This window comes from Mucor velutinosus, assembly GCF_035048745.1.
Source record: "Mucor velutinosus strain NIH1002 chromosome Unknown tig00000165, whole genome shotgun sequence".
NCBI lineage: Eukaryota > Fungi > Mucoromycota > Mucoromycetes > Mucorales > Mucoraceae > Mucor > Mucor velutinosus.
Window position 1 is genome coordinate 1,019,554 of NW_027041913.1, and position 26,796 is coordinate 1,046,349.

At 40.1% G+C, this 26,796-nt stretch overlaps 7 protein-coding genes across 7 annotated transcripts; 2 read left to right on the forward strand and 5 right to left on the reverse strand.

The window, feature by feature from the left end:
* Positions 1 to 211: 211 nt before the first annotated feature.
* ATC70_003288 (uncharacterized protein) lies at positions 212 to 3,542 on the forward strand (the record flags this gene model as incomplete). Its single annotated transcript, XM_064822651.1, has 10 exons — positions 212 to 595; positions 650 to 1,048; positions 1,107 to 1,247; positions 1,303 to 2,586; positions 2,642 to 2,742; positions 2,799 to 2,853; positions 2,905 to 3,004; positions 3,061 to 3,195; positions 3,249 to 3,405; positions 3,464 to 3,542. The coding sequence occupies 10 exons, from the start codon at positions 212 to 214 to the stop codon at positions 3,540 to 3,542; spliced, it is 2,835 nt and encodes a 944-aa protein (XP_064679251.1).
* A 6,413-nt stretch (positions 3,543 to 9,955) lies between these two features.
* On the reverse strand, positions 9,956 to 11,028 carry ERG3 (c-5 sterol desaturase; the record flags this gene model as incomplete). The annotated part of the gene is made up of 2 exons (XM_064822652.1): positions 9,956 to 10,740; positions 10,797 to 11,028. 2 exons carry the CDS (start codon positions 11,026 to 11,028, stop codon positions 9,956 to 9,958), a joined length of 1,017 nt encoding a protein of 338 aa, XP_064679252.1.
* A 452-nt stretch (positions 11,029 to 11,480) lies between these two features.
* ATC70_003290 (uncharacterized protein) lies at positions 11,481 to 14,810 on the forward strand (the record flags this gene model as incomplete). Its single annotated transcript, XM_064822653.1, has 7 exons — positions 11,481 to 11,736; positions 11,793 to 12,041; positions 12,119 to 12,602; positions 12,694 to 13,057; positions 13,124 to 13,638; positions 13,716 to 14,390; positions 14,468 to 14,810. 7 exons carry the CDS (start codon positions 11,481 to 11,483, stop codon positions 14,808 to 14,810), a joined length of 2,886 nt encoding a protein of 961 aa, XP_064679253.1.
* Positions 14,811 to 16,312: 1,502 nt separating this feature from the next.
* On the reverse strand, positions 16,313 to 16,903 carry ATC70_003291 (uncharacterized protein; the record flags this gene model as incomplete). Its single annotated transcript, XM_064822654.1, has 1 exon — positions 16,313 to 16,903. One exon carries the CDS (start codon positions 16,901 to 16,903, stop codon positions 16,313 to 16,315), a length of 591 nt encoding a protein of 196 aa, XP_064679254.1.
* A 427-nt stretch (positions 16,904 to 17,330) lies between these two features.
* ATC70_003292 (uncharacterized protein) lies at positions 17,331 to 17,834 on the reverse strand (the record flags this gene model as incomplete). Its single annotated transcript, XM_064822655.1, has 1 exon — positions 17,331 to 17,834. One exon carries the CDS (start codon positions 17,832 to 17,834, stop codon positions 17,331 to 17,333), a length of 504 nt encoding a protein of 167 aa, XP_064679255.1.
* A 1,168-nt stretch (positions 17,835 to 19,002) lies between these two features.
* On the reverse strand, positions 19,003 to 19,914 carry bzz1 (the record flags this gene model as incomplete). The annotated part of the gene is made up of 1 exon (XM_064822656.1): positions 19,003 to 19,914. One exon carries the CDS (start codon positions 19,912 to 19,914, stop codon positions 19,003 to 19,005), a length of 912 nt encoding a protein of 303 aa, XP_064679256.1.
* A 21-nt stretch (positions 19,915 to 19,935) lies between these two features.
* Positions 19,936 to 24,120, reverse strand: ATC70_003294 (uncharacterized protein; the record flags this gene model as incomplete). The annotated part of the gene is made up of 1 exon (XM_064822657.1): positions 19,936 to 24,120. The coding sequence occupies one exon, from the start codon at positions 24,118 to 24,120 to the stop codon at positions 19,936 to 19,938; it is 4,185 nt and encodes a 1,394-aa protein (XP_064679257.1).
* Positions 24,121 to 26,796: the final 2,676 nt, after the last annotated feature.

Below are 26,796 nucleotides of genomic sequence, written 5' to 3' on the forward strand. Positions count from 1 at the left end.
TTCTATACTCTTTTCTTTTCCTCTCTCACTCACACACACTCTCTCTCTCTTTTGCTTTCTTCTGCTGTTTCCAATCTCCACCGAATTCACAACTTTTCGGACAACTTTTGGTTCAATAAGCAAACGAGGAAACTAAAATTAATAGGTACTCATCTCTTTCCCTTCTTCCTCTCTCTCTCTCTTCCCTCCTTATCTTGTATGCGAAAAAAACATGTCCATTTTCAAAATCCCCTTTTCTCGCCTGAAACCATCGTCTTCATCTCCAAATGACGAAAGCACTGAAATGACTCAAGTGTTTGACGTGGACTCATTTATTGCTTTAGTAGACGGCCGTCATATACTTGAGGACGAACAAGACAACAACAGCGACGACGACGACGACGACGACGACGATCAAAGCAGTATCAGCAGTGCCAGCACCACTATCCACACAATGAATCAACATGGCGTAAAATACCACTACGAAGATGATGAAGACGATGAAGAGAATACCCCTTTTGTTGGTGATGAAGCAGAACAGAGTTTGGTCTCCAGCCGTGATCACAATAGCAACAACAACAACAGTGATGTAGAGAGTGGCATCATCAAACAAAAGGTTGTTGCATTCCTGAAGCATAACAAACGAATTCTTGTATTTATACTCTAATAGAAAATTACGGATAGGAAATGGCTCTGCATGTCATTTCTTTTGCTCATTCTAGTATTTTGGCTGATATGGACCATTGGACTCAGCCAAATGGGCCCCATCCATGATGGATCAGAGCAGGCAGACATTGCAAACCACATCGATTTGCCAGATCTCTACAATTCGTCCTTTTTTGTCAAGAGACCGACGCTGGTCTGGGTCAAGAATGATCCCCGAGACGGCATATTCACCTACACAGATCCCAATACAAATGACATTTTGCTCGAGTCCGTGGAAGATGGGAGATCAGAAGTGTTTGTGCAAGCATCGAACCTCAAGGTGAATGATACATTCATCAACGTGCAGTCATTTGAGATATCCCAGGATGCTCAATATCTGCTGCTGAAAACCAACGTTACCAGCGTATGTAACAACATGGCACATACTTTTGTCGTCCCTATACTCACACTGCATCCTATAGCAATGGAGACATTCGACTCACAGCAACATATACATTTACAACCTGAGTGACAAATCACTATTTCCGTTGAATGCACTGTCCACCATTGACTCTAAACCTGTCATTTCATATGCTGCTTGGAGTCCAACTGGCCATCATCTGGTAAAATATGCAAAACCATATCACACACAAAATATTTAATTAACTCTTTAAATAGGCATACGTGCTTGGCAATGAAATATTTATCACTGATTTGGTCAACACGACCCGTATCACATTTGATGGCTCAGACACTATCTTCAACGGTGTGCCTGATTGGGTCTATGAAGAGGAAGTTTTTGGCACAGATTATGCCATGTGGTGGTCTCCAGATTCAACACACCTGGCCTACCTTCGTTTCAATGAAACCGCTGTTCCTGAGTATCATTTGCAATATTACACCGCTTCCAACAACAGCTACCCAGATGAGTTGACCATCAAATACCCCAAGGCTGGTGCTCCTAATCCGCTGGTATCGCTTCACATTTATTCTCTCACTTCAGGCACAAGCATCATGGTCACTAGCAACTCCACATCCAATGCCACTATCAAAGCATCCGCATCACTTGTTGAATTGCAAGACAACGATCGCCTCATTACGGACGTTGTGTGGTCCACTGAATCCAGCACCCATCTGCTGTTCAAGCAAACAAATCGTGTGCAAGACATTGAAATCACAAGCCTTGTTACTGTAGGCAGTCCATTGAACGAAACCTATGTGCAAAACACAAGGACATACAAACCTGACGATGGAGGATGGGTTGACTCTGCACAAACAATGGTGTACATTCCAAACAGTCAATCCAGTGATCCTGTGGTTCGCTATTTGGATGTTATTGATAATGGCAAGGGGTTTATGCATTTGGCGGTTGTTAGGGCAGATAAGTCGGATAGAGAGCCTGTATGGCTTACCTCGGGCAACTGGGAAGTGGTTCCTGGCACAGTCGTTGTGGATCAGGACAGACAGCTTGTGCATTACATTTCCACAGAACGTTCTCATCTGGAACGTCATCTCTACAAAATCAACTTGAATCACACCAAGCCAATCTCGACGAAACAGTGCATTACGTGCCCAGAGGACGAGGAAGTGCATGGATATTATAGCGCTATATTCTCACCTAAATTTGGCTACTACATTTTGCAGTATCAGGGCCCTGATATCCCAACCACTGTAGTCAAAAAAGTCGACAATAGCACATTTGAGACAGTGTTGCAGGACAACAGTGCGCTCAAATCTTTGCTAGAAGGCTATGAACTGCCACGCACGCGCATGGTGCCTGTCAAGAGTGGCGGTGTAGAGATGGACGCAATGGAAGTGCTACCTCCTGATTTTGATGTTGCAAAAAAATATCCAGTTTTGTTCCATGTCTATGGTGGACCTGGCTCTCAGCTAGCATCGTACAGGTTTGAGCTGTCTTGGAGTACATTTTTGGCAAGCAAGCTCGGATACATTGTCGTTACGGTGAGTGTATATATCCTTGCTATTGTAAGGAGGTTACTTATACGCTTTGTACTAGGTGGACGGTAGAGGTACAGGGTTCAAAGGGAGAAAATACAGAGCAGGTGTGAGAGGTAGACTAGGCGAGCTAGAAACGATTGATCAAATCAACGCGGCCAGGTAACTTCAGACCGAGTGAGTTATACGCTTTATCTTGTGTTGACTTGGCGTTATAGGCATTGGTCCACACTGGAGTATGTAGACCCATCTCGCATTGCAATCTGGGGTTGGGTAAGTTGAATCTATACCGAGACTGTATCACAATCTCACACATCACTCTAGTCTTACGGAGGGTACATGACATCCAAAGTAGTAGAAGCAAACAGTGGCGTATTTGCTGCTGGTTTAGCTGTTGCACCAGTAACAGACTGGAGATTCTATGGTAATGTACTCAATGGTGCGCTTTATATTGAGGTTGTATTAACACGACACATCCAGACTCGATCTATACTGAGCGATACATGCTGACACCTGAGCTAAATCCTGAAGGGTATACTCAAAGTGCTGTTAGCAACATGACAGGTTTTGAAAACACAAGATACTTGCTTGTGCACGGCACTGGCGATGACAATGGTAAGCTAATGGTGCTCAAGTTTGAAGAAGCCTACTAAAGGAGGAATGTGTAGTTCATTTCCAAAACTCTGCTGTTTTGGTGGACAAATTGACACAGGCCAACATTCACAACTATCAAGTTCAATTCTTCCCTGACAGCAATCATGCCATACAATATCACAATGCAAATCAAAATGTGTACCATTTACTGACCAACTTTCTGTGGGAAGCGTAAGTATAATCATCTACTAGCTACATTGTAGTTGGACACTGACATATCGCCTTGTAGATTTGGAGGTGAAGAATATTTGCATGTGCGAAAAGAACTGAATGGCCATTTCTCTGGGCCTTTAACTGGGGGTCACTAATACTATTTAAACACATATCATTAAACTCATTTCAACAAATCATTTGCACTGCTTTCAAATGTTATATATAGACATTATTAACGTCTATGTTAGACACACAACATAAAATCAAGGCTGGCTCTCCTACTTTTATAACCTGGCTTGACTACTGATCATGCTTTCCCTGATCAAATTAATCTTTGCAAAACTCTTGAAATACGGCAATAATATAAAAGGCATTGAAGGTCCTTCGCATATCAGGCATAAGATTCCACGCTTGAAGATTTGCAGGATTGTTTAGGTGAACAATACAAGTAGTTTCTGTAATTATTTCTTCGTTAAAATAGCACAAAAAATCACATATGCTTTCATTGACTCGAGTAGAATATGCTTGAAGAATTGCATAAATTCAAATGCGGTCTGTTAAGCACAAGGAATAAAAAGATTACTATTTGTAGCTTATAAAAAATGTTCAATATTATAAAAACAAGAAAAGACTTATTTGAATAAGATCAGACACAAAAAACTAAAGATTTATTGATGAATCTTGTACAACGTTTATCACATCTGGTGAACCTCAGCATTTAGATAGCTGAGATGCACTTCAATTATCATAGCTTGTCCATGTCGTTGTACAACACAGACATATCTACCCATCAAGAATACCTCAATCTTTATACAGTTGTAGCCCTTCTAGCACAATACGGTCGCATTAAAAGCATTATTTTATTGTTTCTTACAGCTCCAAATTTTTAACCAATCAAATCGCTCAAAAACTCCGCTGAATTAAAAAATTTTTTGCGAGGGTTTCCCCCTGTTTTGATGTGAGGCAAAATTTTAAGCTCCGCTATATACAGCGATATAGCCGTTACTATCATCAAATTTCCCTCAGGTGCTAGAGCATGCCTTACTTACACCACCTAGCTTTACATTCAGGCATTGAGACCCTCAATCATCACTAAAGTAAGTAGCGATAACCAAGTGGAGGCGGCCTATCTACCTCCTAGCCTCGGATAGAGTCTTGTTGAGTTTCAGGGATAGGCACATCCACACAACGTAAAAAAAAAGTATGCTTCAAAGAAACATAATAAAAGAAAGAAAAGGAAGAACAGAACATACTAATGTACTATAGGAGTATAGTAGTATGTAAGCAAAAAAGGAACACTCACACAAAAAAAGTGAGACAAAAGAAAGGTATAACAAAGACAACATCAAAGATGTTCAGAACAGCTCGCTGTTGTTGCAACGAAAATGCATACATGAGCAACGTGCATGATAATAGTCAGATGTCAAGCAACACAAACACGCACAATTGCAGGAGCAACAGCAGTATTATAAGTGTGCAATACAACATAATGACTAATGTTGTTTCATGTGAAGCGACAGTGGCAACACAAACAACAATCCACGACCATATAACAAAGTAGTATTACAACGGCAATACAGATATATAGTAGCACATCATGCTTGTTGTTCATACAACATAAGAAGCAACAACATTGCAAGCATCCGTTGAACTGATCATATCACAGTCAACAAAAGAAAAAAAAAGCGTAACAAAGCAAACACTACGAATGCATCATCACGAGAAAGGAAGCAATAATACAAACGCTCAGAGAAGCTTTATATCATTGCGATCACAAGAAAAAAAGATACTTACCACTTACCACACCCACGGATAGACCAAAAGAGAATAGGCAATCACCAGAGATAGAACAAAGAACAACCATACAACAGAGACAGCAGACCAAGAAAGACCAGACTAGCAGCAACACCAGCAGCAACACCATAGAAAAACCGAAGAACAAGCGCCATCAGAGACCAGACAAAGGCTAAAGAAGCAACCGCCAGAGATAGAGACCAAAGAAGAAACAACCAGACATGGTAAACCAAAAAAGCAGACAGCTGGTATAACAGAGAAGTAATGACAACAGCACCGACGTCAAACAGGAAAAAAAATTATCAAAACCTGATAAACAAATTCAATTAGTGCTGATTTTACGTATGCCAGTGCTCGTTATCGAATGATACCTATTATATTCCACTTCAAAGAAGTAGTATCAAGTACTTCTAACAGTACAAGGCCGCCTTATTAGAAGCTAGAGTGTTATTTTAAATCAAAAGGGCTCCAAAACCAACGTGGTTTGATACTAAACGCGTTTTGCAAAAAGGGTAAAAAAAAAAAATAGGGGTATGGGAAAACGAGAGAGCGCCATACCCGACGTCACGGCCAGTAGATTTGGCCTCAGTTTTCTGCCACAGCAGCTGTCGCTGCGGCACTCAAATTTGGATTTGTGCAGTTGTCATTTTTGTGTTCAAATTTGACTAGATCTGACATTCTTTAAACGTTTCTGCTAGATTTGACTATGAAAATTGTCGTTGTCAAACCCAACTTTCTAATGCATTTGTAAAGAGTCAATAAGGGCGTATCGAATGATGTTGGTTACATTGAGCTTTCAGACTGAAAATAATGAGCAATTTGTAAAAATATGAAAACAGGTCTTCTGTGGATATGCCAATATTCAGCATATAAAAGTTTTATAAAAGTAGTTTCCAACGTTTCATTTCATCTTTACCATCAATTTGATCTAATATGTGTCATAGGAAACGTCTTCATTTTTGAGGTGAAAAACGCGATCGTTTGATTTTCAAGAATTTTCCCTTGCTAATACTCATGGAAAAACGATAATTTTTATGACTTTGCAGTGACCAAAAAAAAAAACGAGATGAAACATTAGGAAGCAAAGCGTGGCCAAGAGGAGGCGTGTGATGTTATTCCAAGCGCTCAAAACGCTTTGTAGCATGAGTTATTTGTGCCTGAAAATGGCTAGATTTGAATAGAACTCGACCTAAAACGACGGTGTAGTTGGTTGCATTGCTAGAAGAGTAAGTAAATTACACTTCTGTCTGATGACCCAGATGTTCTGCATTGTACATGTGGAATACATCCACTATGATCTGCATTCCGACAGTTTATCCAGTTACCAGATTTAGATATAAGCTGTATGTACACTGGATTAGTAAATGTACGATATCGATTTATACTATAAGAAGATATGGACTTCAGATACGCTAGTACTATAAGATTCATACTATATAAGATATAGGCTATAGATGGCACCACGGACATGGATGGCGCTATAGACTTATACTTGTATTCCGACATTGACTACGGATGTTTACCATATCTGGATAGGCACCAAGATTAATGCAATATGAGCTTGTTGCTTCAGATGTGCACTTCATGTTCCACGCTATAAGACACATGCTTATATCCGTGATACTAGCTACAGATACTTTATGTACTACAGACTTGTACTATATATGAAACATGCTATAGACATGCATACGATATGCTATAGACATGCCATAATATATCCAGATACATGCTAAAGATGTATCCTTAGCGATATACACTCAGATATGTACTATTAATATAGACTAAGTAGACTGTACCTATCGGATACATGCTACTAGATCGATATTAATTATCCTTATAAAAAGGATAGATCAGGGTACTTCGGATGAGAGCCTAATTATTCATCCAGACAGAGCTAAATCATGATTAGCTTGCTGGAGTTGTCTTTTAGCATGATTAGACATTATTTGATCTGAGTTAGTTGACTTATTTGTCAATCTAATTAATAGAACTTTTATCCATTGTTATAGTATATAAAAAGGATCATCTACCTGGAGAGGCAGAGGAAGAGAAGAAGCGGTCCTCGAACATTGATATGTTGGCCAATGCAAGTACAAGTCTTTTGATAGACATTGGAAACAATTTCGCAGAAGTGCAGATTTCTTCAGAGAGAATTATCGCACACATTTGATGATGTACCGAGCAACTGACACCATTCATGATAAACTCTACGTACCATTGCATCTGTGGAATTTGAGGCTTGATAGACTAAAATTCACGGGAAAAAAGAGTGAAAAAACAATAAAGTCAACTTGATAAAGGTATGTTCTATTATCAAACTGACAGGTGTCAAGTAAAACTGAAGTCTCTCTACTGGCCATCTACTGTAGGGGAAAAACTGTCCCGTTCGTTTAGAATTTTGTCTTTTTGCACAAGTTTTTGGTCATTTCTTTGTATACAAAGTCGAAATATATATCGTTTGAATGAGAGAAAGTAGTGCTATCTATACATAATTATAACTTTTTCAAAAACTAAAATCCAATGATTTTATTGGTTAAAAAATAAATATAGAAAAATGTACTACATTTTATTATAAAATCATTAATAGTGAGTTGAACCACCTTTGCTCTTGATGACAGCCTTGATTCGGGCAGGCATACTATCAATATATTTCTGGCACTCTTTTTCTGTTATTTTGTACCACTGAATGTTAATACGCCGCTCCAATTCTTCTTTTGTAGAGGGCCTAGTGGGATACTTATTAAGACGAAGCTTTAGGAGATGCCAGACATGTTCAATGGGATTAAGATCGGGACTTTGGGGTGGCCAATCCATAACTTCGTCTAGGTTAAACCCATTGTCGGTGAACCATTGTTTAGTAATGCCCGATGTATGCGGTGTTGCTCTGTCTTGTTGAAATCGCACATTAGATGGTGTCTTCCCAAAGTGCTCAAGAGTGTCGACCAATGATGTCTTCAAAATATCGACATACAAGTCCGAGTTTACTGAGCCTTCAATAATGGTAGCACTACCGCGAAAAACTTAGCGGAAATGCTCTAAAATAGGTGTTTTTGTTGGTGCTTTTTTACAGCCAAAGTATTTGGAAAAGTTGGTGCTTTCGGTACAGGCTTCAAAATTAAAACACTCTAAATTTGGCGTCAATGCGCTAAGTGGTACAAATTGAAAATATTCCATCAACATTGCAGCACAAAGGTAAACCTTATTGAAAATAGAAACTGTTGTATAGCCGATGATATTTACTGCATTACACAACAGTTGAATCCTATACCGTGCAACGTTGTTCAGTTAAAAGACCAATAGTTGCTCATGGGGATTATGACATTGGAATGATATGGTTGGTGGATCTTTATTAATAGAATGCGCTATATATTACTCTTGGGGCAATTGTTGGGGCAGCAATCGTGCGATTATTGGATAGAATGATATGGAAAGCAGGATTATTGATGGATAAAATTTTCTTTTATTGATGGAAATACAGCAGAATATAGAATCATTGCTTTCAAATACATGCAGCGTGCTATACACATGGTAATGGGACGTTGCTCCGTTGGGTAGGCAATTCTTTTGACTCGTTATACAGCAGTTAGCTAGCTACCCTGTCATTCAAGAGCCTCCTGATTGTATTAAAGATAAAGCGGCAGTAGCTATACATGTTTACCCATTACGAAGAGTTCCATACAAGAGTAACAGAGATGAGGATTGACATGGAGATAAGCAGCCAGATTAGAGTTGATTGGCACCCACCACACGAGTATCTAAATGCAAAACTAATGTTAGTCATAGAGTTCAATCCTGAAAAATATTTAACAGCATACCACATTTGCCACGTACCATCATCGTAAACTTGACACACAAGCAGAACAACAACAACAGGATAGGAGGCGGTCATGAGAAACTATAAGAGATGATAGGAAATGTGAGCAACGATGGTACGGCACGATGTAAGATGCACAGAGTGATTGACAACTTACAAATATACTTTAGTATATGCTGGTTAGCGAAGATCTTCCAGCAGCAGCACCAGGGGAGGATGTTCTATTCTATATTCAATGTTTAGTCACTGCCATACTTCTCAGATGATGCTCCTTACCTACCGTTATTCCCACAGAGATGATTAAAACGGTGTGATACTAATAGGCAACAGCCACATTCGAGGAGAACCTACTGCGTTATCATCTGGCGTATGCTGCCGATAATATGTTTTTAATAAGAAAGCCACCAACAGAAACATTTGGTCAGATAAATTACTTACTTTGTACCAGAAAATGAATTGAAATTACGGAAAGAAAAGAAAAGAAAAAGGATTTAAAATAATTCACGAAAAAAATACTCTTTTTATAGACAAAATTTAAAGTTTTATTACAGCATGTCATAACCATCAGAGTAGTAATAGTCATCAGCATCATCATTCAAAGCCCACTCCCCCCAAACATACGTTATCCAACGATCCGAAAGCTTTTGAAAGTCATCAACGTGTTCCCCCTCCATTGTAAAGCACATTGCTACTATAAGAGAAGAATAGACACACTGCATCATTGTATAACTGACTTTGCTTTTTCCTTCCAGACTGGCATCATTCAAACGCTTCGTTAGCACTCTTTCATAATCACAAGCTCGTGCGTAGTACATGAAATGCTAGCTTGGATTATTTTCAATATCAAGCGCAGGTCCAAAGCGATACTTGTAATATTCAACGAAGCGCTTTACAGTGCTACAGACAGATGTGCAATGATAATTAATACTTTATTCAAAGAACTCGCATGACGTATTATTTCTATTCTAACCTCATCAAATCTGCAGAGGAACAGGAACTCCAGCTATAGTCTAGGTAAGATTCACTAGGGTCTCTTGGAACCATTGGGGTTGCGTGTACGCTTCTTGATGCAGCTAAGCGACCAGCAGTAGAGTTGCGGAAATCTTCATTATCATCGTCATCTTCACCCTCATCTGGGCCATCATCACCACCAGGACAATTGCCAGTAGCTCCATTACCAGAAAGAGAAAAAGAAGACGAGAAACCATCAAAAGAGCTACTGTCAGAAGTACTACCAATAGCTCTTGTTGCAGAACGGCGGCGAGTCTTGCGGACAGAAGCCAACAGAGCAGTGGCACCCCAGCTGTTGGTACAACGATGCAAGATGAACCCATACTTCTGCGCATGTGCTTCAAAATACAGAGCATGCTTCAGGATTAATGCCTCATCCACACGACTCCAAGCTGGAACGACCTTGTCATCTACGGCCAAATCGTTGACATAATAGTATTCATCAAGAAGACGTTGGTGATAAACTAGACACATCTTGCGAAGGGCTTTGTATTGAGCAACGACAATCGGATGATTGAAAGCGTAGCCCCTTTCATTGACGTCCCCACTTGACTTCATACTAAAGTTAATGAGGCCAAGCAAACGAGTTCTGGCATCAGGGTAAATGGCATTTCCTTGGGAGTTAACCTTGCCAGAGTTGATCCAGTACTCCAAAATCTCAGGGACAACTGGATTTATATCGCGAGGGCCACGCAAATTAGGGTTTCCTACAGGAGCAGGAGCCAAGTTACGCGCTAAAATAAATAACAATGTCAATGTCTATTTCAATTCAATGTACATCAATGTTTACCTGTAGCAATCACTCTTCCGACATCAGTTTTATTGCCAAAAACACCATCATTCGTGGGTTGAACGGGAGGAAAGGTAGGAGACAACTGCTTGATGAGTTCCAATAAAAGATCACGATTAAGCTTAGACTCTTCCTTGAGTTCACCAACAAAAGCCTTGAGCTCCAGCATCTCTGTCTTGATAGCATCGAGGGGAGAAGCTTGGGTGCGAATGGTTCTGTAGTTATTGTCCATTTTAGTGCAAAAATATTAAATTTAACTTATAAATAATAGTTGATACTTTCCTGAAAACCAAGACACATGTTGCCCTTTTATACGTTCCACCCTGCTCTTGAATTCTATCTTTGCCATTCCAAGTGTCTTAATGACTCACTACTTGTCTTTATTACTTGGACTTGATAGAGTCTTCATGAGTCATTAAGTCAGTTCAAATTGAGCACCCTCTGTAATAACGCGACTGTAAGTTCGTGTAATGTCAACTGTCAATCATCTTTAAACTCACAGTAGCAAAACATCCAAACATTGAGACACAACCGACACCTTTGTGCAACTTGAAGAGTCAAAAATCACTATTAGTCATAGGTGCTACTATGTACCACAGAGACGATCAAACTACTATTTAAGCTTCACTACACATCACTTTGGTCTTGTTGTCATTCATTTATACATCACCTTATCCTCTCAAAATGCCTGCACGACGAGTTTCAGGAAACTGCGAAAAGTGCCACATGCCTTACAATTCTGCTAGAGCATTGAGGACCCACTATGCAAACTCGACTTTTTGCGAGCCCAAGAAAGCAAGAACAGAAGACACTCCCTTATCGAATAGTCAAGAACGATCCCAGGCAAGCATGCATTCACAAGACGATACTCCAACGGCTACCGCAAGTAATCAAGGAAATCAGTCATTACAGCAGCATGCTGCAGAGCAAAGAATAGAACGTGAGTTGTGTGAACTATAAGCAATGCATGACGTACCGTTCTAACTCCCATCTAAGTGCCATCAATTGAGTCCTTTTCATACTACAGTAGCTTCACTCTTGAACAAAAGGAAGGCCTTCGACATGTATATGATCTTGACACCCTCTCTTACGCCACTGATTTTAATGAAAGTGAATTGCTTTCATTGAAGCTCCGTGACATATTCGACAAGTATCCAGCATCGAGAGAAATGAGTCGTGAAAGTATATACTTTACAAATACAATCATTAAGAATATAGCAGAGGCAGGAGGTGGCACTGAAAGAGGTAAGCATATGAATACCACTATGCATTGTATCTTCAAACGCACTCACCATATTGACATCTCCCTTTAATGCACAAAGGCATTGTGTTTCCAAAGCTGATTCAGTTCGATACTCTAGAGGCGCGCATGAGAAAGAAGACTGGCGTACAAGCATTCATCTACAAGGTCTGTCCTCAAGGCTGCAAAGTTTATCCCAAGAACGATACATCAGTCCAAGGAGTGTGCAATCACTGTGGAACTCCCAAAAGCGAAGCACAAAATATGAAGGTCTTGAGCATCGGTGATCAGCTAGCAAGAGTCTTGAGTGACAAGTCCAAACGAGATGAGCTCATGTCGTATCGACGTAACTACCAACATGATCCACATTTTTACCGAGACTACTTTGACGGTCAAGAGTACATTAACTTTCAACAAAGACGGAAAAGACATGGCACCAACGTAGATGAGGAACCTATTCTGCTTGCCTTGTATGTCGACGGCTTCAAACCCCAAAGCAACTCTTTTGCTGGCGATACCTTAACGCTATTCCACGTTGTAATTTTGTCAGCCCCTCCACACCTCAGGTGAGTTATCTCTATTTGTATGGGTATAATATCCAATTAGTACCGGATTCTAACCACCAACGATATTGCATTTATGTCTACCAACCCACAGATACTTGGATGACTGGACCGTTCAGACAATGATTGCACCCGGCAAGAAGGCTCCAGTGGATCTTGAAAGCTACTTGGCTATTTTTGTGGACGAAATTCGTGATCTTAGTGAACATGGCATGCTGGTTCGAGTGAATGGTGGTGAAGTTGCCCGAGTAAGCGTTCATTTGGCAATGGCGACAGGCGATCTTGTAGAAGTATCACATTTGATGTTGCATGGAGGAGTCTCCAGTCAGTTTGGCTGTATGAAGTGCCTCATAGACACACAAGGAGGCCAATGCTTTACTCGCACAATCAGAAATTTCCAATACAGAACTCTCGAACAACTGAAAGCACCACTGCCTGTTGGCGTAAAACATGTGTTTGTAAGTGAAGCGATTTCATTAAACAATCATGTATAGTTCTTGTACCAACCATCATCTCTTCTATAGAACATCAAAGGACCATCCATATTTACCACTCTCAAGTCTTTTCCTGCCAACCCATCGTTCTACGGTCTCGACACACTTCACCTACTGAGCATTGGATTAGCTAAGCATTTGTACGAGCTCTTGTCTTCTCCATTGCATCCATCCAAGTTTGATAACCGATACAAGCCCTCTATCGAAGAACTGAAAGAAGCAAAGCTTGATAAAGCAAGTGCCTGGCCTTACACCTTTGATTTAGATCCCAAAGTTCTGGCAAAGATCGGTCAGTATGTGGCTCAGTCAAAGAAGACCATTCCAACTACCTTCAATGCACCATTCAACGACATTTTTGCACCAGGAGGAGTTACCAACTACCGAGCAGTTGACTATGAAGAGTTCATGATTTTCATTGTTCCAGCCCTGATAGCACCACACTATCCTGACTCAATCAGAAAACCTCTTCTGGGTATCGTTAAAGTGGCAGCTTTGGTATTGCAGAAGAATGAATTGCATGCTTCAGACTTACAATTCATAGAAGCGTAAGTATTGGCATCTTGAATAACAAAACCCGTTTTATCCACAGACTAAAAACTTACTTCTTTCTATCTCTGCACAGTAAGGTTAACGATTGGCACAAACTGCTGATCACTGAAATCAAAACCAAACGCCTTCCTATCAAGACCTTTCGACCAAACGCCCATTATTTAGGACACTTGACTTACATGATCAAAGCGCAAGGTTTACCGGCTTCGACTTCCAGTCGATCTATCGAAAGATCCATCGGCAGGTACAAACGCTTGATAAGTGCTCGCACAAATGTTGGTATAAATGCCGGAAACATCATTGATCGTTTGGCAATTATGCGAGCCATCAAGGCATCTACAACTGGTGATGGTACAGGCGATGGTGAAGACAAACTGAATGATCTGGATGCTCGAATCAATCTCTTAGTGCCTCGACGATACGATCCAACTACCTTCGTAAATCTAAAGAATGACAATGGCAACGGAAGTCAGCTCTGGTATCCAGTCATCCACACAACGGTTTCAAGTATCCCAACCTCCATCAACGTCAACACACCTCTTTTTGTCAAGGCTATACAGTCCTACTACGACCGGCAATACTCAACTAATGTTCTGCAGAATGTCCATATCAATGATCAACTGGATATTGTCGTCTCTGGAAGTGCCTGGGCTTACAACTGCACTTATCGTTCAGAATACTATCGCGATCTCACCGGTGCTAATTCTAGAGGAAGCCACTACATCATGGTATGGGCAGAACACTTGAGGTATGCCAATTCACAGGTTCATTATTGCCTTTATCGTTACTCATCAAAACCCACATTGACGTCTGAATTTCCTACAGTAACTCTCGTCGCAAGGTCAAAGCTTTCTATGTAGGGGCTGTTATTTTCATGTTCAAGCTCGAAATTGAGGGGATTGGCGATGAGTTGTTCTTGCTTATTCGATTAGGAAAGACTCATGCTGTTGACGACAAAGACAAGACGATGCCCATAGTGGAGCTGGATGATGACCAGGATTCATCCGCATATCTGGTGTGCACATTTGAGCAGGTCATTTGCCAAGTTGGTCTGATGCGTTTTAGCGAGAATGACAAGAGATATAAAGTGATAACGAAGGAAAAGGTTTTCCGGGCCTCGATAGAGACTTATAAACCTGGAAAAAACTCATTTGTGCTACCTCAATAATAAAGATAAATATAGATTTTATCATCGTATTATTACCCCCAACAAGTTAACAGACATTCAGCTTCATGATGTCGTTCTCCTCTTCTTCGCTTCTTCCCTTTTAGCTTCTGACATCAAAGACATCCCATTCATCTCACTACACAACGCTCAGTTCCTTTAGTATGTGCCGAAAAGCACCATTAATTGCGGAGTAGGTGCCCCAACCTTAACTTGAGTAAAACACTAGTGCGAATAGCACTGTTACCAGACAATGGCATCTTAAAATTGTATGAAATTCCTATTTTTCCTTCATTCAATTGCCAATGCTTTTATGTCTCACCCTTGCTATTAAAACCTAAGCGTGTATACAAAACAGATTCCGACAAATGTCTTCTTTTTTGCCGTCTCCCTCACCTTCCATTCTTTATTGAATTCTTCCTTCTGTTTTCCCCTCGTCCTACTATTACTTAAGGCTTTGAACACTGATTTTTTGCAAATATCAACGAAACACAAGGGCCACGATGGTTAAAATTCCGCCCACAACAATCTTTTTGCTCTTGTAAACCGGAAAGGTTCTATTGAGCTGTTTCTCCCGTATCTCTAAGATGATTTTTACCACTTTTAGCATCAAATAGGTGTTTCCTACTGCTTTTAGCGCTGAATACGCTGCTAGCTCCTACTTTGAAGCGGTATTTTAAATACAAAAGACTTTCAAGATCCAACGCAAATATGATTCTGATAAATTTCAGTTTTCCCCTTTCCTTCATGGTTTATACGGTATTCTTCAATGAATGTTTACTTGATCTCTCTTAGTTTTGATAGAATAGTGATAGATCTGCCGTTCAATTGTACACATAGGAAGGTATTACGAAAAAACCGAGAAAAACTTTAGATATTGATATTGTGCTTAATTTCCTGCCTAAACATGCAGAACAAAAAAGCTATATAAGAACTAGACACCTTGATAAACACAAAAAAAACTATCCTGAACACCGCATGTGCAACAATCAATTTTCAACTGCGAGATAAAGTGTTTAGAGGCCATTCTCTTTAGATTTGTTCCGGAAACGTATATAACAAACTAGATGTATAAGAAGAGGAAACATTGGGCAATCGTATTATTATTCTTGAGCACCCGATGACCCTTTGGGAATTCATAAATTGACATTTACTCGAAAAATATGCCTAATTTGCTTCTTTTTACATATGTTTATAGATAGATTTTGAAACCTTCGTTAGGCTATAACAAACTATACGTGCTGCAATCTTTATTTCAAAGTTTTATATACTCAAAAAAATGTGTTTTTGTGTAATATATTTTGTCCTTACTTCCTCAAATGGTTAAGCATTTGATGTACCTCCATTTTTTGTGATACCACTGATAATTCTTTATTGAAAAAAAATCCAATGCACCTTCAAAACCCCAATTTTGGTGCAAATGATCTAAGTCTTGGTGCTTTTGCTCTAAACTTGGTGTATTTGCACCAAGGTTTTCGCCGTAGTGTAGTACCATAACCAGGCCCCTACGCTGTTATACAACTCCAGAACATGACCCCACCGTCATTTCCCTGCACTTGAGGCTTGACTTGATGAGGCTGCATGGTTCGGTCACCATTCGTCCAGTAAAAAGAATTACCATCTGAGCCCCAAAGGTTTATTCTTGTTTCATCCGAAAACACCCAACGACGCCAATCAGCAATAGTAAGATGCCTATGCTTTTTAGCCCACGCCAATCGAAGCCGCTTGTTTGTCTTGCTAACAAAATTGGTCTTTACTTTTCTACGAGATTTAAGTCCATTTCGTCTCAATGACTTGCGGATGCCATTAATTGACATATCATGGCCCATCAATCTTAAACTTTCTTGTGCTGCTCGGGGACCATCTAAAGCACCTGATCGAAGTTCTCTTGACACTAGGGACATAGTTTTAGCACCAAGTTTTTTCGGTCTTCCGCCAAGAGGTCTAGCTGGGTCAGGGCAATATAGTTTTCTGAGCCTTGTAAGAGTAGAGTTACCCACTCCTGGATACAAATTTTTTATCTTTGAGAACGAAAGATCACGTTGGAGCAAAGATTGGAGAATGTTGCGCAAATCTTGTGTTAAACGAGCAGGCATAATGAAAGTTTTGAAAAAAAATAAGAAAGCAAAAAAATAAAGAAAAAAATATGAAGAAATTAGCTTCTTTTATACTTTTAGAATGCTCCTCGGGTATTAAATAGTCTGAGCATACCGCGGGTAGTTTTTTAGATCTCTCCGATACGTTTATCGGAAGTAAAGATATCAACCATTTTATATTCTCTAGAATTATCCAACTAACATTTTTGCCACGTCTCACTTTAGCTGGTTATACTGGGATTAAAATATAGTCCAGCCATAAGGTTTTTATGTTGCTGTAATTCCTATAAGCTGCTCTATCGAACGCAGTATGGGGTAGATTTGTTTTCTGAGATTTGGCAATATACTGGGTAAAAGTCAAGATTATTTGAACGAACGGGACAGTTTTTCCCCCTACAGTAGTTTGTATGGCCGTTGCTGCTCTGCACTAAGCGCCTTCCATTGGGCTCCAAGTTGCTGCAAATGGGCTTTGCGCTCTGATTTCAGGATTTTTTTTGCCTTGAATATGTTTCTTCTGATACATACTCCAGCCACTGAGCTTTGTCTTGATTGCTTGGGGAGGCTTGAACTCTCCAATAAATTTTGTGTGATGCTCGTAGCACACATGTGCTCCAAGGTATCGCTTCACTTGGTCTTTGGTGAAGGCTGCATTTGTTTCAGCGAATTCATTTATCAAGAGGTCCACTTTTTGGAATAATGGTCTCAATAAGACTTCATCCTCACTTCCATACATGAAGAACGACTCAGTATTACTGTGTTTGTCTTTATCCTCATCTTCATCTTCATCTTCGTCTTCATCTGCGTCCTCATCTTCAGGCTTTACAGTTAGGCGAGTGCCGTCGCTGTTATCACTCCAAACGTCCCCAGCATCTTGTTCAATGATTGATTCATCATCGGAGCCACGACCAGTCTGCTGGCCCGCGTAATCCATCTCTCATTCTAAGACGCCAAAATAGTTTTTAATTAATTTAATCATTTTAATGTATAAAGAAAGAAAGAAAGAACAAAAACAAAGAAAATCTCAAATGTATTTATAAAGATGGCTTGCTCTTAACGAGAACTGTATAATTGCAACGGCTTATCAACAGAAAGTATAATCCACAGCTTTAACAACGCACCCATGAAGCGAGATCAATTCATAAATAGAAGCATGCGAAGATTTCAAAAGTGGTACAAACCCGCTTGTGCTTCTCCCTTATGATAAACAGACAACACTCGTCATTCCCCTTGAAAATGTACTATAAGAATTTGAGTTGTTCCACAGTTGCGTAACGCCGCTTTTGTCCAACATTAATTATCAACTGGGTTCTGAATGGCAACAAATCTTTGTTTATTTAAGAAGTGCAATTTTAATGCAGACAATCACTGTACTAAGCCGCTACTTTGACGAATAATACAACGAAGCCATAATAAACGTAGGCATAGGCATATATGAGAGTTGGCAGAGGCACACAGAAAAGTGGGCAGAGATGTATCTAAAAGTGGGCAGAGGTGTAAATGAATATAGGCGAGAAAGGTATTTATGGGTTGAAATGAACAGCGTTTTCATTGGATTTGTTAAGCACAAAGAATAAAAGGATTATTATTTGTAGCTTATAAAAAATGTTCAATATTATAAAAACAAGAAAAGACTTATTTGAATAAGATCAGACACAAAAACTAATGATTTATTGATGAAGACAAGAGTTATTCTATTTATACTAAGTTCTGAATGCCAAAGTAGCAATTTATCTTGTACAACGCTTATCACATCTGGTGAACCTCAGTATTTAGATAGCTGAGATGCACTTCACTTATCATAGCTTGTCCATGTTGTTGCACAACACAGACATATCTACCCATCAAGAATACCTTAATCTTTATAGACAGTTGTAGCCCTTCTGGCACAACATTGCCCCCCCAGATTCAGGTACTTCTTGTGGACATTTCGTAATCCCAGATTACAAAACATCATGACAATATAGCACATAAAGCACTTTCCAATAAATAATTACCAAATGACACTGCATCCGAGATCAGTCAGTAAAAACCTTGTGTAAAAACCTTTCATAGGACAAAAATGTAAGGAAAAGACTTGATCCCATCATGCTAGTAGCCATTTAAGACCTGTTTGATCTACCGCTCTGACCAATTTCGCGAGTAGTAGTAGTTCGCCAGTTAACTGTTTGAGGAGCTAACCTACGTTTACCAGCAGCCTTTGCACCTTCTCTTCGAGCCCAATACAGCTCAATGTGTTTGGCCGAATCAAAGTTTTTCACAGGCTCCCAAGTATCTTCACTAGGATCATCGAACCCTTTCCATTTTACCTTATACTCATAGTTACCAGGAGATCCTCTATGATCAATCACAGCTTGAATTTCGTAATGCTCTGCAGAGAATTCATCAATTGTGATTGGCTGAGGATTCGCAGCGACTTGGTACTTGATATGATGGGTAGGCACATCTCGACTAAGGAGTGCACCCGTCTTGTCAGCCAGCACATAGGAACCTTTATCGGTTATACTATGAATCAAATAAGGTCCTTCATACCGTTCATCTAACTTATTTTGACGATGAACATTTTTAATCATAACTTTACTACCAATAGGATAGGGTTCGGCAATGACCTTATGTTTCTTCGCAAAGTTAGCATGATCAGCATTTTGTGTATCCACAATACGCTTAGAAATAGCCGGGATAAGAACATCTTGTACAAAACGGTATCGTTTGTCAATGAGTCTATTATCAGCTTTCTCCAAACGTTTGGAATAGTCCACCTTTGAGTAATCAGCCAGCCCATTTGGTTGACGATTAAACAAAAGCGTATACGGACGAGATTTATGTAGCCGAGCATACTTGACATTGATGCAGTAATTCACCCACGGAATGAAGTGCTCCCATTGATCCCTCTTACCTTTTAACAACTTGATAGTCGTTAACTTACATATTTTGATAAATGACTCAGAAACCGAGTTACCCAATGGATTGTACCCTAATGACAGGCGATGGTCTATCCCACTGATGTCCATCATAGCACGGACCACCTCATTTATTCATTCCAGGCCTCTGTCTGAAGTCAACTTGATTGGCCATCCAAAAAGTGAGAAAACTTGAAGCATTTCCCTGGCAATTGTCGTAGCCTTCTTGTCTGGAATGCATCTTATCACAGTAAATCTCGTAAAGTAATCAGTAAGGACAAACAGAAAGTTGCTGCCGAAAGAGCTAGTAACACCCATATCACCGAGATCCATGCACCAATGATCCAAAGGTTGGGCTGCATTGACACTACGGAAAGGATGATATCCCTCTCTAGCGATATTGTACCTGTTACACTCGTCACAATCAGCTAATATTCTTTCTATGTCTTTCCGAATGTTCACCCAGTGAAACCCTTCATGATGAATTGCAGTTTCAACATGTTTGATCCCAAAATGTCCAACCAGATGCTGAGCAATGATCATATTGTCTCTTTCATTAGCAGGAGGAGTGACATAGTCAGCAAACCTAAGCGTACGCAATATGAATTCCTTTTGCTTTTGCGAGACAGCTGTGGTGGTGCCATCTTTGATAAGAGTAGCGTTTACCGCAGTGCGTGCATAGTTGCTAGAAGAATTAGATCGTAACGCCTTAGTTGTCTTGACCAAAGTACGTTTCATTGGAGGCGAAGGTGTGACAACCTTGAGTTTGTTTTTGGAACCCTTTTTCTTTCTCTTTACACTTTCACCACCATCAGCATAGTACCTGCCCCCCAGAAGATGTCGTGCTGAAGCATCAGCATCCGAATCTTCGTAAAGTCGAGATAAAGCATCAGGAATTACGTTAAGGACACCGGGCAAATGCACAATATCGAAAGTATAAGAAAAAATGGTCTCCCACCATCCAAGCATGAGTGCATTGGGGACTTCCTGTGTATTCAAGTAGATCAGACTCTTATGGTCCGTATGTAAGGTAAACTCTCGCATATACAGAAAACGATGAAACTTAACCAAGGCATAGCAAATCCCTAGCAATTCCCTTTTCGTAGTACTGTAGTTACGCTCAGAAACAGACAATTTACGAGATACGAGACCTACATATCGAATTTCATCGTTGACCACTTGATATAAAACCGCGCCAAGAGCAGTTAAACTAGCATCAGTAGCCAAGTGAAATCGAATCGAAAAATCAGGAGGTGACAGCACAAGTGCCATCGTAAGTGCATCCTTCAAGTCGGCAATCGCTTTTGTATGAGACTCATTCCAAACATCTGTTAGATCTTTGTACTGTTTCAAGCTATCAAGATCTCGAGTCAGACGAGAATAACATGGAATGGCAGCACGAAAGTACGACATTAAACCCAAGAAAGATGCCAATTGACGACCAGTGGTAATAGCCGGCCAATCTGCAATGTTGGTAAGTTTTCTACCGTCAGGCAGTAATTTACCATTAATAACGCTCCATCCCAAGAGATAAATACTACGCTGAGCGAAGACGACTTTCTCAGGATTGAGCACCAAATTAGCATCGGTTAAACGACGAATTACCTCAGCAACCAACGCATAGTGATCTTGTAGGCTCCCATTACTACTGCATAAGATGTCATCCACATAGCAGGAAACCGAGTGATCACCATCAGTAGGAAACGAAGTAGAACTAGAGCTTGTATTCAAATCAGAGAGCAGTGTTTGCAATGTGCGTACAACCACCGATCCGACATGGCGAATTCCATAAGCAGCCTTTTTATGGGTGTATTGGATATTCGTGAAGGGACAAGTAAATGACACTTTATGAGCTTGCTCTGGATCCAAACCAAAGCTAGTAAAGCAAGCATGGATATCGAGACAAGTATGAATCATTTTTGTACCAATGCTCTGATGGATATGAGAGATCAAAGGTAACTGTTGTTTGTCATCCACTTCCAAGATAGCATTCAACTTACGAACGTCACACACCACTCTAGGCTTAGACATTGTGTAATTACCATCAGCGTCCTTTTTCTTTACAACCAACAATGGATGATTGAAACGTGTATGACTAGCAGATCTTTCAACAACACCCTCATCAAGCCATATCTGAATTTGTTTGGCAACAGCATCACGATAAGCTTCAGGCAAAGGATATTGAGCTCGCCAAGCGACAGCACCTGGTTTAGTATCAAGCTTAATAATCGAATCCGGCAGATTACACTGAGTATTCTTCATATCAATGCGCGAATTCTCTTCTAATAACCCCTTTAGTGCAAGTAGAAACGGTTGTCTCTCTTCCTCACTACCAAAAGGATGTGCGTTTGGAGTAATACCATCATCAATAGGATCTGGTACACGAGGACCTGATTGAAAGCCATGTTGACTCACCAAGCCCGTAAGACCAATGCCAAGCTTGGACAAAATATCCATACCAAGCAATACAGGTACGTTTTCCTCAGAATAGAATGGAAATACTTCAAACAAATGGTTTTTATTTGATTTATTGTAGCTAATGTGCAAACGTACCGCACCTATTCTAGGCACAGTCGTTACTTCATGAGCCATTTGAACAAAGCTCTCATCATCATCATTAGCCTCAAATCCAGCAAGAGAGGTTCCTCCTAAGAATTGAAAGAACTTGTCAGTGACGCACGAAAACGTAGCACCCGTATCCACTAAGCCAAAGCAAATGACATTTTGAACCACAATAGGAACACAAATAGCATTGGTGGTCATAGTAGGTGGAGCACTAAATCTAGCATCGAACTTACATTGCTGAGCAAATATATTTTGTAGCGTATCGTCGTCCACAGACATGCTACTCATCTCTTTTTCAAGAAGAATAGACTGGGCACGATTCACCAGGTCAGTATCCTCAAAGATACCATGAGCTTCACTCATCACAGCATCTTGGTCAACATCAACATTGTCACTATCACCAGAAGAAGGAGCAAGGACAACATCATCCACCGATTGTTCAGCAGAGGAGACAGCAGGGGAAGAAGCACCTTTCTCAGCTAACGCACGATCAACACGAGCAGAGAGAAAAGCAGCTTGGATTGCAGCATCCATCGAATGTTTGCCACCACGTTTCTTAGTCATGGCACGCAAAACTTTTTTACCACCATTGCCCTGATGGGTGTTACCACCACCAGTACGAATAGCAGTGTTGCAGTGATGCATCTGCCCCTTTGGTCGAGGACCGTTACATTTGGAGCAAGTCCCTTCAGCAACATGTTCAGCAAATGTTTTGCCAAAACGATTAGCACTAGAACGTGGAGAGTTGGACGAGGGACCATTGGATCTCGACGAAGAGCTACTTTGCAGAGCGTTTCCACTAGAAGAAGGTGCGTACCGAGACTTCTTTGCTTCGTTCGAAACAGGTATGTCAGCAGCGCGTTTTCTTCCATCAAAAACAGAGCCCAAAGATTCTTGACCCGTCTCAATAGCCATCATATCCATCTTGCGCACGAGAGAGGACACATAATCAATGTCATAAAATGACGATTCTGGTGCCTGACTCATAGCAACCATTAGCAACCTAGCGGTAACCTTGGGGAAAGCGTCAAAAAACACCATCGCTACGACACCCTTATCACTGATGTCAGCTCTATTTCTCAACGTCTTAAACCGCTCTACGAAACCATCAACGGATTCTTCGTTTCCTTTAGTACAACGAAGAAACTCCCTAATTCTTTCGAATCTGAGCTGTTCTTTTGGTGTACCAAAACGACCGATGATAGCTCCCTTCAAGGTAGCCCAAGACACAGTGGAGCCAGATGCTTTCACAAACTCATCAAGCCAATTGCGAAGATCGCCGGGAAGACAAGGAGGAAGCAAACGATACCAGTGTTCGTCAAGATCAAGCGTGCAACTGCTCAACTTATCGGAAAACCGGCGACAACACTCCTCAATGTTGGCAAAAACTTCCTTTTTTTCATCTTTGACACGTCCAAACCATTGGAACAAAGGAAGATCATCAGGTACAGTTGAACTATTAGCCGCACCTTGACTAACCACTGTTACTTGAGAAGGACTCTGGTTAGGTGTGACCATAGAGAGAGCTTTCTCTATAGCCTCCAAGTTAGAGCACTTCTTCGACAGGGCAGCCTTCAAAGCGTCGACCTCTTCGTCCGACTTGTCCCCACTGTTCGCAACTTCAGCGATCAACCCATGAACCTCCTGACGAAGTCGCTCTACAGCTCCTCCGTACGAAAGCTCGCTTCCAACAGCTTGAACATCTGAACTCTTGTTCTGTTCTGCAGGAGACACAGTAGAATCATTCATAGTCATATTTCGGTTTAAATTAGATAGGTAGGTTAAAATCTGGAAGATTCTGATTTACACGATCTTAAAAAATGTTAAGCACAAAGAATAAAAGGATTATTATTTGTAGCTTATAAAAAATGTTCAATATTATAAAAACAAGAAAAGACTTATTTGAATAAGATCAGACACAAAAACTAATGATTTATTGATGAAGACAAGAGTTATTCTATTTATACTAAGTTCTGAATGCCAAAGTAGCAATTTATCTTGTACAACGCTTATCACATCTGGTGAACCTCAGTATTTAGATAGCTGAGATGCACTTCACTTATCATAGCTTGTCCATGTTGTTGCACAACACAGACATATCTACCCATCAAGAATACCTTAATCTTTATAGACAGTTGTAGCCCTTCTGGCACAACAGGATTAAACATCCATGATGTTGGGGGAAATCTGATTGAACTCTGTAGTAGTTAAATTTGCACACTTTGTTTAATGTAACATGTAACTCTTTTTGAGTACAGTGTGGTACGCAACAGGTCTTTTTCATGTGTACTAGTAAGGGAAAATTCTTGAAAATCAAACGATCGCGTTTTTCACCTCAAAAATGAAGACGTTTCCTATGACACATATTAGATCAAATTGATGGTAAAGATGAAATGCAACGTTGGAAACTACTTTTATAAAACTTTTATATGCTGAATATTGGCATATCCACAGAAGACCTGTTTTCATATTTTTACAAATTGCTCATTATTTTCAGTCTGAAAGCTCAATGTAACCAACATCATTCGATACGCCCTTATTGACTCTTTACAAATGCATTAGAAAGTTGGGTTTGACAACGACAATTTTCATAGTCAAATCTAGCAGAAACGTTTAAAGAATGTCAGATCTAGTCAAATTTGAACACAAAAATGACAACTGCACAAATCCAAATTTGAGTGCCGCAGCGACAGCTGCTGTGGCAGAAAACTGAGGCCAAATCTACTGGCCGTGACGTCGGGTATGGCGCTCTCTCGTTTTCCCATACCCCTATTTTTTTTTTTTTACCCTTTTTGCAAAACGCGTTTAGTATCAAACCACGTTGGTTTTGGAGCCCTTTTGATTTAAAATAACACTCTAGCTTCTAATAAGGCGGCCTTGTACTGTTAGAAGTACTTGATACTACTTCTTTGAAGTGGAATATAATAGGTATCATTCGATAACGAGCACTGGCATACGTAAAATCAGCACTAATTGAATTTGTTTATCAGGTTTTGATAATTTTTTTTCCTGTTTGACGTCGGTGCTGTTGTCATTACTTCTCTGTTATACCAGCTGTCTGCTTTTTTGGTTTACCATGTCTGGTTGTTTCTTCTTTGGTCTCTATCTCTGGCGGTTGCTTCTTTAGCCTTTGTCTGGTCTCTGATGGCGCTTGTTCTTCGGTTTTTCTATGGTGTTGCTGCTGGTGTTGCTGCTAGTCTGGTCTTTCTTGGTCTGCTGTCTCTGTTGTATGGTTGTTCTTTGTTCTATCTCTGGTGATTGCCTATTCTCTTTTGGTCTATCCGTGGGTGTGGTAAGTGGTAAGTATCTTTTTTTCTTGTGATCGCAATGATATAAAGCTTCTCTGAGCGTTTGTATTATTGCTTCCTTTCTCGTGATGATGCATTCGTAGTGTTTGCTTTGTTACGCTTTTTTTTTCTTTTGTTGACTGTGATATGATCAGTTCAACGGATGCTTGCAATGTTGTTGCTTCTTATGTTGTATGAACAACAAGCATGATGTGCTACTATATATCTGTATTGCCGTTGTAATACTACTTTGTTATATGGTCGTGGATTGTTGTTTGTGTTGCCACTGTCGCTTCACATGAAACAACATTAGTCATTATGTTGTATTGCACACTTATAATACTGCTGTTGCTCCTGCAATTGTGCGTGTTTGTGTTGCTTGACATCTGACTATTATCATGCACGTTGCTCATGTATGCATTTTCGTTGCAACAACAGCGAGCTGTTCTGAACATCTTTGATGTTGTCTTTGTTATACCTTTCTTTTGTCTCACTTTTTTTGTGTGAGTGTTCCTTTTTTGCTTACATACTACTATACTCCTATAGTACATTAGTATGTTCTGTTCTTCCTTTTCTTTCTTTTATTATGTTTCTTTGAAGCATACTTTTTTTTTACGTTGTGTGGATGTGCCTATCCCTGAAGCACAACAAGACTCTATCCGAGGCTAGGAGGTAGATAGGCCGCCTCCACTTGGTTATCGCTACTTACTTTAGTGATGATTGAGGGTCTCAATGCCTGAATGTAAAGCTAGGTGGTGTAAGTAAGGCATGCTCTAGCACCTGAGGGAAATTTGATGATAGTAACGGCTATATCGCTGTATATAGCGGAGCTTAAAATTTTGCCTCACATCAAAACAGGGGGAAACCCTCGCAAAATTTTTTTTAATTCAGCGGAGTTTTTACGCAATCTGATTGGCTCAGGGGTCCAAAATGCAAAGGCTTATAACTAGTTGATTTCCTATAAATCTGTCAATAAATATGGTTTTGTCTTTTAATAAAAAAGTAACAAAATGGATAAAATTTATATTCCTTTATATATCTTAAAGCAAGACAAGGTGCAGCCATTTGATCTAGCATCCACAAAGCGCTTTCATATGAGGGATATCTTTTAAGTTTACAGTATTATGTGGAAAATGATCTATCA